Source organism: Procambarus clarkii, chromosome 5 (assembly GCF_040958095.1).
Source record: "Procambarus clarkii isolate CNS0578487 chromosome 5, FALCON_Pclarkii_2.0, whole genome shotgun sequence".
In the NCBI taxonomy this organism is placed as follows: Eukaryota; Metazoa; Arthropoda; class Malacostraca; order Decapoda; family Cambaridae; genus Procambarus; species Procambarus clarkii.
In genome coordinates, this window is record NC_091154.1 from 26,081,066 (window position 1) to 26,094,368 (window position 13,303).

Genomic DNA, 13,303 nt, shown 5'->3' on the forward strand with positions numbered 1-13,303 from the left:
CATTCTGAGCTGTGGCTGAGACCACGGTCGACATATGCGTTAACAACACTCCTCTTGTACCTGTCTGGGCAGTCGCTGTTGGCATTTAGGCACATTCCTATGTTCGTTTCCTTAGTGTAGACTGCAGTGTGGAAACCTCCGCTCTTTTCCATGACTGTTACATCTAGAAAGGGCAGCTTCCCATCCTTTTCCATCTCGTAAGTGAAACGCAGCACGGAACTCTGCTCAAATGCCTCCTTCAGCTCCTGCAGATGTCTGACATCAGGTACCTGTGTAAAAATGTCGTCAACATACCTGCAGTATATGGCCGGTTTCAAGTTCATGTCGACTAAGACTTTTTGCTCGATGGTACCCATGTAGAAGTTTGCAAACAGGACACCTAGGATATATATATATATATATATATATATATATATATATATATATATATATATATATATATATATATATATATATATATATATATATATATATATATATATATATATATATAAGTTGATTAATAACAAGAGTGTTGCTACCGGATAAAACTATAGAGACGTTTACGGGTTATTACGGTGTAATCTTATTTGAGTAAACTAATTACATGTTATCACACACAGGAATCACAATAGCTTGATGCATCAAATGAAAAAATCCACAAGGGCCGTGACGAGGATTCGAACCTGCGTCCGAGAGCATCCCAGACGCAGGTTCGAATCCTCGTCACGACCCTTGTGGATTTGTTCATTTATATGTTATCGCTGTGTATGGAAATATTACTTGACCATAGAGGAAGGCGTTGGCGACCTTGCTGATGTAACCTTATGGACGAGCAACCCGACCTGCGTTGTCGTCTCCAGGGACGCGTCAGCAGGACGACGCCGGAGCGGTCGGGTAACTTCCCTCACTACGGGGGGCAAGGCAGGGGTTCCCTGGGCACTCTGCCCCGTAGTGCGACTGAGGTGCTCCCCAGAGGTGAGCCGTGGCACCTAAGGAGGGGAGTAGGGCCCCAACAGAGAGGAGCTCAAGAGTGGAGTGTGCCGCGCCACCTTAGAGCGTTCGTCGTCGAGTGCTCTAGACAGTGTAGCGGAACAGCGTCTCCTCATAAGAGAACGCTGGCGCATAATTGGCGATTCTGCTGGAATGACTAATTGAAGGTCAAGGCCCATCGTATGTATGTATGTATGTATGTATGTATGTATGTATGTATGTATGTATGTATGTATGTATGTATGTATGTATGTATGTATGTATGTTGTGTTTGCTGGGGTTGAGCTTCGGCTCTTTGGTTCCGCCTCTCAACTGTCAATCAACTGGTGTACACATTCTTTAGATTGTTGTTGTTGTTATAGATTCAGCTACTGGGAACAAAAAGTTCCAAGTAGCACGGGCTATGGTGAGCCCGTAGATTCTTTAGATATCCTGGTGTAGATATGATCTATCATATCTACATCTAAAACTGTGTATGGAGTCTTCCTCCACCACATCACTGCCTAATGCATTCCACACAGAAATCACAATAGCGTGATGCATCAATGAACAAATCCAGGGTAGAAAGGCCTATTGACATAGCTTGAGTGCATGGGGGAGTTGTGTAAAACCCTGGTTTGTGTCTCGGAGAGGCTGCAGGATCCAAGTAAGTTAGGTACAGTTTCTGGTTTTAACTCTTTTACCATGTCGTAGCTCAGTCGATTAAAGCAGCGTCTGGGATGATCTCGGACGTAGGTTCGAATCCTCGTCACGGCTCTTGTGGATTTGTTCTAATGCATTCCATTTGTTAACTACTCTGACTCTAAACAAAGTATGTCTTATATATATGTGGCTCATTTGAGTACTAAGCTTTCACCTGTGACCCCTTCTTCGTGGTTCCACCCATGCTAAATAGTTGGTTGTTGTCCACCCTCTCAATTTCCCCTGAGAATTTTGTAGATGGTGATCATCTCTCCCCTAACTCTTCTGTCTTCCTGAGACGTGAGGTTTAATTCCCGCAGCCTTTGCTCGTAACACATACCAGTCAGCTCTGGGACTAGTCTGGGTGGCATACCTCTGAATCGTTTCTAACTCTTTTTTTAACTAGGTATGGACTCCAGGCTGGAGCTGCATACTCCAGGATTAGTCTGGCAGATGTTGTATACAAGGTACTGAATGATTCCTTACACAAGTTTTAAAAGGCAATTCTTATGTTGTCCAATCTGGCATATGCCAGATTGGACAACATAAGAATTGCCTCCTGATGATATCATTTTGAATGTGGGCCTCTAGGGACAGGTTCGGTGTGAAATCAACCCCGAGATCTTTCTCTCTAATTGACTCGCTGTATTTCACCTCCCAGATGGTACCTTGTGTTCAGCCTCCTTCTCCCTTTACCTAATTTTATTATTTTACACTTACTTGAGTTAAATTTTAAAAGCCATTTTCTAGATCATTCTTCCAGTTTGTCCAGGTCGTCCTACTGTCTCTGTCTATCTTCTTCTGTCTTGATTCTTTTCATAATTTTTTCATCATGGTTTCATCAGCCAGCATTTTTTTTTTTTATTATTTTTTTTTTTTATTATTTTCTACCACAGACGTGGCCACACATTTTCAATGCTAACCAGCATATATACATTTTCTTCTGCCCTCCATGGACAGGGTTAGAGAAATGTTAAACATAGAGTTCAGGGGTTTATTGAACCCTCAACCACAGAAGGTGATTCGGTGCTTTTAAAATGCTAAGCTAACCTACATACGTAAATACATAGATACACAGATTTACGTATGCCCTACATAAAGTGTTTGATGTGTCTTTTACATAGTGTCATTAATGTACATTCACAAAGGTGAAATGTAATTCTGATCAGCTTCCATATATACTTTATACCCATACATATACATACATATACACACACATGCATTCACATACATCTGTCTCATTTACTCTGACAGGGTGAGATAGCTGATAAAGAAACTAGTGTGCAATTAAGCACTTAATCACTGAAGGTGATGAAGGTGCTTTTACAAGCTCAGGTTGATGAAGGTGCTTTTACAAGCTCAGCTTTCTCAAAACCCAAATGTCGAGTACACAATGTGTCAACTTTGTGAAAGAGAAAACATGCACTCTCTTGAACATCAGCCAGCATTGAAAGGGACGAGTCTATACTCTCTGGAAGATCGTTTACATATATCAGAAGCAGGATGGGTCCAAGTACAGAGCCCTGTGGGACTCCGCTGGTGACATCACTACCTCTGAGGTTTCCCCTCACGCTAACTCGCTGTTTTTATATTATTGATTTTTTTTATTTATATTTACAAGAATTCTTACATTCTTTTAAAGCCGCTAGCACGCATAGCGTGTCGGGCAGGTCCTTAATCTTAATTTTCCTTGGAATTCGACCCTTTAAAAATCATTTAACAATCAGGTACCCATTCACTGCTGGGTGAACAGAGGGGTAGAGTTAAGGATTGGCGCATAGTAAATCCTTCCTGGCCAGGATACGAACCCAGGCCAAATCGCTGGCGAAGCTCTGGGCGTATGTTACAACTGCGCCACAATGATCGCCACGGGGACTTTTCTGCTACTTAGATACTCCTTTATCCACTGGATCACTTTACCTGTTATTCCTGCCTGTTTATTCAGCTTTTGTAAGAGCCTCTTCCAGGGTACTGTGTCATAGGACCTCTGACAGTGTAACAACATGCAGACTACCCGCCCCTCTCTTTCTTGCCTAACTTTCGTTGCCTGTGTGTGTGTAATTACCTAAGTGTAATTACCTAAGTGTAGTTAGGTAATTATCCACCAGGCTACGGGGCCTCGTAGCCTGGTGGATAGCGCGCAGGACTCGTAATTCTGTGGCGCGGGTTCGATTCCCGCACGAGGCAGAAACAAATGGGCAAAGTTTCTTTCACCCTAAATGCCTCTGTTACCTAGCAGTAAATAGGTACCTGGGAGTTAGTCAGCTGTAACGGGCTGCTTCCGGGGGGTGGAGGCCTGGTCGAGGACCGGGCCGCGGGGACACTAAAAAAAGCCCCGAAATCATCTCAAGATAACCTCAAGAAGATAGTTACAGGATGAGAGCTACGCTCGTGATGTCCCCTCTTCCCAGCACTCCTTGTCATATAACGCTTTGAAACTACTGATGGTCTTGGCCTCCACCACCTTCTCACCTAATTTATTCCAACCGTCTACCACTCTGTTTGCGAAAGTGAATTTTCTTATATTTCTCTGGCATCTTTGTTTAGCTAGTTTAAATCTATGATCTCTTGTTCTTAAAGATCCAGGTCTCAGGAAATCTTCCCCATCGATTTTATCAATTCCTGTTACTATTTTGTATGTAGTGATCATATCACCTCTTTGTCTTCTGTCTTCTAGTTTTGACATATTTAATGCCTCTAACCTCTTCTCGTAGCTCTTGCCCTTCAGTTCTGGGAGCCACTTAGTAGCATGTCTTTGCACCTTTTCCAGTTTGTTGATGTGCTTCTTAAGATATGGGCACCACACAACCGCTGCATATTCTAGCTTTGGCCTAACAAAAGTCGTGAACAATTTCTTTAGTATATCGCCATCCATGTATTTAAAAGCAATTCTGAAGTTAGAAAGCGTGGCATAGGCTCCTCGCACAATATTCTTTATGTGGTCCTCAGGTGATAGTTTTCTATCTAGAACCACCCCTAGATCTCTTTCTTTATCAGAATTCTTTAAAGATTTCTCACATAATATATAGGTTGTGTGGGGTCTATGTTCTCCTATTCCACATTCCATAACATGGCATTTATTAACATTAAATTCCATTTGCCAAGTGGTGCTCCATATACTTATTTTGTCCAGGTCATCTTGAAGGGCATGACAATCATCTAAGTTTCTTATCCTTCCTATTATCTTAGCATCATCAGCAAACATGTTCATATAATTCTGTATACCAACTGGTAGATCATTTATGTAGACAATAAACATCACTGGTGCAAGAACTGAACCCTGTGGTACTCCACTTGTGACATTTCTCCAGTCCGATACATTGCCTCTGATTACTGCCCTCATTTTTCTATCAGTCAGAAAATTTTTCATCCATATTAGAAGCTTACCTGTCACCCCTCCAATATTTTCCAGTTTCCAGAACAACCTCTTATGTGGAACTCTGTCGAAAGCCTATTTTAGGTCCAGATAGATGCAGTCATCCCAACCATCTCTTTCCTGTAATATCTCTGTTGCTCGATCATAGAAACTGAGTAAATTCGATACACAGGATCTTCCAGATCGAAAACCATACTGTCTGTCTGATATTATATAATTTCTCTCCAGGTGTTCTACCCATTTAGTTTTAATTATTTTTTTCAATATTTTGACTATTATACTTGTCAATGATACCGGTCTATAATTATCCTCCCGAGGTGTGTGTGTGTGTGTACTTACCTATTTGAACTCACTTACTTCTGCAGGATTGAGCTCTAGCCCTTGGACGCTGCTTTTCTAGCAGCTGGTCGCCTAATGCAATAACTCCTGAACTATTCCCCTGGCATACCTTTTTTTTTAAATTGTGGATTGAGTTTGCCTCAATAACCTGCTCCTTTAGGTCATTCCATTTACTAACTTCCCTTACGCTAAAACAAAACTTTGTTACATCTCTATGACACATCTGAGTCTCAAGCTTCCACCTCTGCCCCCCCCCCCCCTTGTTCTATTGGGATTCATTGTAAACATTTCTTCTTTCTCACCCTGTCAATCCTTCTAAGTATCTTATACGTCTGTATCATGTCGTTCCGTCTCCCTCCTTTCTAACGTCGTCAAGTTTAGTTCCTTCAGACTTTCTTCATACCTCATCCCTGGCAGCTCTGGGACGAGTCTCGCTGTAAACTTCTGCAACATTTCGAGCTTCCTTATGTTTTTTTTTTAGATGAAGGCTCCACGACTGGGCGGCCTACACTAAAACTGGCCTCACATAGGCCGTATACAGTGATCTAAAATCCACATTGAATGAGAATCCTCCCGAGGATGAGAATCCTCCCGAGGATGAGAATCCTCCCGAGGATGAGAATCCTCCCGAGGATGAGAATCCTCCCGAGGATGAGAATCCTCCCGAGGATGAGAATCCTCCCGAGGATGAGAATCCTCCCGAGGATGAGAATCCTCCTGAGGATGAGAATCCTCCCGAGGATGAGAATCCTCCTGAGGATGAGGATGAGGATCCTCGGGAGTTCCTCGTCGTCGACGACGCAGGGATCACCACACACACAGCAGAAGGCCTGCAGCAGCAGCCACTCAACCACTTGCCGCAGTCTGTTCCGCATTCGGCCTGACAATCAGCCTGAAGAAGACACAGGTGATGGGACAAGACGTCAATGAGCTACCCTGTATAAACATCACAGACTATGTGCTGGAGGCGGTCCACGAGTTCGTGTACCTGGGCTCCACAATCTCAGACACCCCTTCCCTGGACACTGAGCTCAACAGGCGTATCGGGAAGGCCGCAACAACACTGGCCAGGCTCATGAAGCACGTTTGGAAAAATGCCAAACTGACAGTGTACACCAAGGCTCGAGTCTACATGGTATGTGTGGGGAGTACACTTCTCGGAATCCTGGACCCTGCGCTCTCGCCAGGAGAGACGGCTTAATACCTTCCACATGCGGAATCACGTGATGTCGCATCCTTGACATCACGTGGAAAGACCACGTCACCAACAACACAGTACTCGAGAGAACAGGAGTCCCTTCAGTGTTCACTTTCCTGAAGCAGAGACGCATGCGATGGCTGGGACATGTCATACGCATGGAAGATGGCCACATACCGAAGGACCTCTTGTATGGAGAACTGGCATCAGGAAAGAGACCCCCGGAAAACCCCAGCTGCGTTACAAAGATGCCTACAAACGCGACCTGAAGCAGCTGAGCATCGACATCAACACTTGGGAGGCAGCAGCTGCGGACAGATGTGCCTGGAGATGCACAGTGCAGAAGGGACTCCAGCAATTTGAGGGCGAACTGAAGAGGCAGGCGGAGCAAAAGAGACTTCAGAGGAAATCTCGACCACTGTCAGACGCACCCGCTCCGGCGTTTATCTGCGCTCACTGCGGTCAGGACTGCCGTTCCTGGGTTGGACTCCACAGCCACAGCAGACGCTGCATCGAACTAGACACACAGGTCACAACCCCATAACCCCACGGGATTGACGGATGCCTACTAAAAATCCATTTTATTCAAGTTCTTGAAGGATGTTCTGACTTTGCTAGCGAAGAGTATGTAGCCGACGTTATTCTATTTATATAAGCCTTGGTGTTATATCCACTCCCAGATCCTTTCCTCTAGTTGTTAAAGGGAGGTAGTTTCCCCTTCATCGTGTATTGGCCTCTCGGTTTTCTGGCTCATGGTCTTATTCCCATCACCTTACACTTGCTGGCGTTGAACTTTAGCAGCTATTTCTCGGACCAGCTCTGCAGCTTATTCAAACCGTCATGGAGAATCTTACAATCATCATCTGTCTCAACCCTCCTCATTAGTTTTGCATCATCTGCAAACATCGACATGTAAAACTCAACTCCTGCAGTCAAGTCGATTACATAAATAGGAAATAGTAAGGGTCCCAGCACCGATCCTTGAGGCACTCCGCCTGTTACTCTACGCCAGTCGGACTCCTCGCCCCTCACTGTCACTCTCTGACACTTGTCTGTCAGGTAATTCCTTACCCATGTTAATTAATGCGTTGCCGCCTACTCCAACCTGCCTCTCAAGTTTGCATGGTATCCTCCTATGTGGCACTGTATCAAAAGCTTTCTGGCAGTCCAGAAATATGCAATCTGCCCAGACTTCTCTGTCTTGCCTCATTTTCGTTACGTTATCATAAAACTCCTGGAGGTTCGTCAGGCATGATTTACCTTCTCTAAAGCCATGTTGTTTATACTTATAATACTTACAAACCCAATTCTTTCTGGGTGTGCAACCAGTCTTAACCTTATAATTCATTCAAGTACTTTGCAAGGAATGCTTGTGAGTGACACTTGTCTGTAGTTTAGTGCTTCGTTTATATCTCATTTCTTGTAGATTGGCGCCACATTAGCCTTCTCCCAGCAGCTGGGGTGGTACTGGGGTGCTGAGGGCTGTGGTGCTGTGGTGCTGTGGTGCTGCTGGAGTGCTACGACAACTACTGCTAGGATGCTAAGACACCCACTGTAAGAATGAAGAAATCATTGAATCCTTCGTGAATGATTTCAGCAAATTATGAATGAAATTAGCAATGCATCCTACATACATGAAATGTATTCTACTTGAATGAAGCCTGAAACATTTCATACATGAATGAAGCGTGAAACACATTAGGCATGACTGAAGATCTCATTGAATGAAGCTAATGAATGCATGAATGAAGCTAATCTTGCATGAATGTCACTAGCACAGCCATCCTACACACGGCAGAGGGGAGGGGCCTGCACTACATCCTTCTTGAAAGAAGTCAGATGTGCAATATGTTTGCATCAACCACCAATGAATTCTACATGAATAATATTGCAACAAATTTAATGTAATGTAAAATTAACAGGCCTATTACGAGGCTAGGCCTTCATAGGTCACCTCCTGACCTGGGCTGTTCAAGCTTGAGCTGTTGAAAGGTTCAAAGGTCACCCAATAGACATAGGTTGTACACATTCAGACCAAAGCTGTTAAAGGTCAGGAGTTAACACCAGAACTGCTCAAACATCCTAATGAACCTATTAATAAGTCGCCTTCAAACCACAGTTATTTAAAAGCTTAATCTGAGAGAAAATTAAGGATGTTCCGGGCTTAAGATCTCGGCTACTGAGAGGGTCAGATTGGAGCGGTCGTGGAGCTCTCGCAGTTTTCAGTAAGCTTAAAGCTGATATGTCACTGTTGGAAGAATTGAGGTTTATTTGATGTGAGAATGGCTAACAGAGCGGCATCAGACCACAGAGGCAGTTGATTAGAGAGCCAGATGACTAGAAGGGTATTTAGACGATATAGCCAGATGACCAGAAGAGTACTAAAAGATAGAGCCAGTAGACCAGAGAGTCATTCGACCAGATTGGCAGTAGATCCGAGAGTCAGTAGACCTGTGAACCAATAGACCAGATAGGTATTAGACCAGAGAGGCAATAGATCAGAAAGACAGTGAACTAGAGAGGCAGTAAGTAGACTAGAGAGGCAGTATAGATCGTAGGGGAAGCACACAGAACACCTGGGGTGGCCTCTGGGTGGGTTCTCAGCTCAATAAACAATAAAGTTCACTACTGAAGCGGGCGTCAACGCTGCTGGCTTCGTGGTGGGTCGCCCCCTTGCACTCCAAGACTTCCACCGGCCGGACTTTACGTGCACAACAAACAGCTTATTACCTCCGTTAAACTGCCGGCTCCCGCCAAGTCCATCCCCCAGAACATGACGCTGGGGACGCTGGGGGCTCGTTCAGTGTGTGGAGTTAACGGTAGGTGGCCACATACGGTTTAAGGAGGGCAAGGAAGGTGTTTCTGGCATGGGAGACAAATTAACGTGGGTGGGGGAGCAGAAGTGTTGCTGGGAGGCATTAAGCAAGGCGAGGCATCTTAATGTGGATTTTACTGCCATGACTGTCACCTGTGGTAACGCCTCCTGCACCCGCGGCCCCTCGTTAACTGCCCGTCTCGCTCTCGTTAGCAGGGACCTCGTTCTCAGCTGCCTCTTTAATTATGCCTTCATTACCCAGCGCCCTTCCCGTTTCCTTGGCTAGCCCCTTTGTTTGAGCTCCATTTCATTAGCTGCGTTGTTGGATGATGATGCGTCTCGTTACTCGTCACTTGATTTACACATGTAGTCGAGGCTTGCTCTGAGGGGCAATACGTATTCTGCATTATTATAGAGTGTTTATTATCTGTCAATTGATTGTATTCTGCCTGATATATATCTATATTAAAGTGTTTCTTTAAAGTCATTGCGGTCGTTAGATATTATAGTGTCTCGGTGCGCCATTATGCGTCGCTAAGGTCGAGAGCATGTTTTATTAGTGTACCTCGTTGTTAGTACTCCTCGTTACTTATAACCCTTCCCTACTCTGTCCTCGTTGTGTCTCCCGTTACCTGCCTTGCACCAACACTCCAGCCACACATGTGGCTTTAACGAATGGCTTTAGCCTGAACTTCTCGGTCATTGTCCTCAACATCTTGAAGACTTGATTCACCGATCTTAACTTTACCCAAAGACTCATATAACTCATGATCCTTAATAATAAGAAATCTGGCGTGTATATAACTTCTCAGCCAATGCGAGCTCCTGAGAGGCATGTATACGGTGCTGAGAGGGCGTTGGTGGAGACCATGTGAAGTGCTGAGGTAAAGCAGGACAAGGAGCACTGTACTAACAAGGTAGACTAATAACACGGTAAACCAAGCAAGAATTAAGCAAGCAAGGGGGGATATGAAGACTGACGATCGTGGTCACAGAAACAAAAACTATCCAATTCACTTCTCACGCCGTGTTGGAAGGGGGAATTATCAGCGGAAAACGCCAAGCCATTACGACTATTATAGCACTTGGAAGGGGTCAGGATAACGATTTGGGATGGGACGGGGGGAGGAAATGGTGGCCAACCACTTATGGACGGTCGGGGATTGAACGACGACCTGCATGAAGCGAAACCGTCGCTCTACCGTCCATCCCAAATGGTTCGGGTGCAGTGTTGGAGTAGACGGTTATCATACAACCTGTCCTCTTAACACAACGTCGCATTTTGACGTATACTCTCCCAAATGAAAACAAATATGCTAAGTATAAGGACAAAAATTGTCCTACTAGAAAATGGTAACGGCTCGCGAAATTGACAAACTGTTCCGTTTTCAGTTTTGGGTCCTCTGGTAGGTTAGGATAAGGGTAGTACGACAGTTTCTTGACGTAGGAACACCTTAGGAAGACGGGCTGTATCATAACACGAAGAGTAACTTTCCGGCCATTTCCACACTACGGTGTCATCACCGGGTGTAGGAAGGTAAACCTTCCTACACCCTTAACACACGAAGGTAAACCTTCATACACCCTTAACACACGAAGGTAAACCCTCCTACACAATTAGCACACGAAGGTAAACCCTCATACACCCTTAACACACGAAGGTAAACCTTCCTACACCCTTAACACACGAAGGTAAACCTTCCTACACCTTTAACACACGAAGGTAAACCTTCCTACACCCTTAACACACGAAGGTAAACCTTCCTACATCCTTAACACGCGAAGGTAAACCTTCCTACATCCTTAACACACGAAGGTAAACATTCCTACACCCTTAACACACGAAGGTAAACCTTCCTACACCCTTAACACACAGAAAGAAAAAGAAGATCAGAGAATACTGCAAAGGGTAGGTGAAGGACTCGAGCGACTGGGATATACCACACTTGCCCAAATGCTTCTGGTCACTGCACACGGAGACAACATTGAGGCAGCGGTGTTAGTGTAAACTTTAGGAAAGAAAACAGCGGTTTACCACTGCCACGATTTGTATTCTTAATGGTTGTTGTGGGCAAAAGGATTTGGCATTAACATAAAATATTCTCGTAGATTTTATATTAGTCTTCATTCGATCTGTTGTTGATTATTATGCTTTACATCTTGTTAAGTGTTCTTGTAAACAGTCTCCGTGGTGTAGTGGTAAGACACTCGCCTGGCGTTCCGCGAGCGCTATGTCATGGGTTCGTATCCTGGCCGGGGAGGATTTACTGGGCGCAATTCCTTAACGGTAGCCTCTGTTTAACGCAACAGTAAAATGTGTACTTGGATGAAAAAACGATTCTTCGCGGCGGGGATCGTATTCCAGGGACCTGCCCGAAACGCTACGCGTACTAGTGGCTGTACAAGAATGTAACAACTCTTGTATATTAAAAGTAAAAAGTAAACAACTACAAGGTCTAGATGATGAGCACCATGATGCCACGGGCATCATCCTCAGCTGTCCCACAACTCTCACAATTGTTAACGTGAGAAAGGAACTAAGATTTCTCTCTTTCTCTCTATTTATGAGAGAATATTCCTACTTAATATTGTGTTTTCTGTCTAAATGTTGACAAAAAATGGTTCTCCAGCATTATTCAAATTAAACTGCGATCATATTATGTGTTATTATAGGTGTTAATGCCACCGAGTGTAGACTATGTGGTATGTTACGGTCTCACACCCTCACCCTTCACCCTTAGTGAAAGATTGATGATATTCTGGAGAGATATAAGAATTTTGCACCAAGATTGTAACCTTTTGTTGAATTATCTGGATGTATATTGCAAAATGTCTGTGTTCCTGGTCATAAAAGTATATTTTTGTGTACGTCTGGTAACATACTGCTTGTGTAAAGGAATAAGTGTATATGTTGATCACTGAGATTATTCGGTAATATGTTTATTGTTTGTGATGTGTGTGTATATATATATATATATATATATATATATATATATATATATATATATATATATATATATATATATATATATATATATATATATATATATATATATATTCCGCCTTGGGCACCCGCCTGGACCATCGGACCCTAAGTATTGGTGTTGCCCTGCGCCTTGCCGCCCCTATCTCCACCGAGCACCTGAGTATTTGCGGCCATGCACGGGCAGACCAATACGGCAGCCATGGTCTCATCTGTCGTAAGACACAGGGAAAGATTGCCAGACATGAAGCAGTCAATGACATCATCAAGAGAAGTTTGGCTTCAGCTGAGTGCCCAGTACAAAGGGAACCTCAGTTGTGCAGACCTGACAACAGCCAAAAACGCCCAGATGGAGTCACCCTGCAGCCATGGAGAGAAGGTAAACAGATCGTGTGGGACTATACGTGTGCATCCACATTGACCGATACCTATCTACCTTACAGCGCAGCTGAGGGAGGCGGGGCGGCCACCTTCAGGGAGACCCAGAAAACTAACAAGTACAGGGACCTAGAACGTTGTTACAGGTTAGTGCCAATAGGCTCTGAGACTCTGGGCGCCTGGGGTAAATGTGCACTTAAGTTCCTGAAGGAGCTGGGCGAGGAACTCATTGGGAAGACTAGAGACCCAAGAGCTGCCAGTTTTATGTTCCAGCGCCTCAGTGTCGCTGTTCAGAGGGGAAATGCGTGCTGTATCTTGGGTACGCACCCAACCCCCGAGGAGCTGGACGAGGTCTTCGAACACTGATTGGTATATTGTTATATTGTTATATAAGTGTGTGTTTTCTGTAAACTGTAGCATTGCAATAAAATCAAATAAATAAAAAAAAAATAATAGGGGTGGTAGGAGAGGAAAAGATTAAGGTATTCAGTGAGAATCCACAAGGTCTTCTCTGAACACTATTTATTTTCTTCTTCGAGGATGTGGGTCCCTTTAATTAAA

The 13,303-nt window shown here is 44.2% G+C and overlaps 1 protein-coding gene across 1 annotated transcript in view; it reads left to right on the forward strand.

Moving 5' to 3' along the window:
- LOC138351397 (coiled-coil domain-containing glutamate-rich protein 1-like) overlaps positions 1–6,252 on the forward strand; it is a 17,195-nt gene extending 10,943 nt beyond the window's left edge. Inside the window, exon 2 of the mRNA XM_069303215.1 lies at positions 5,910–6,252. Within this exon, the coding sequence (XP_069159316.1) occupies positions 5,910–6,252 (343 nt within the window). The remainder of the gene's footprint in view (positions 1–5,909) is intronic.
- The last annotated feature ends 7,051 nt before the right edge of the window (positions 6,253–13,303 follow it).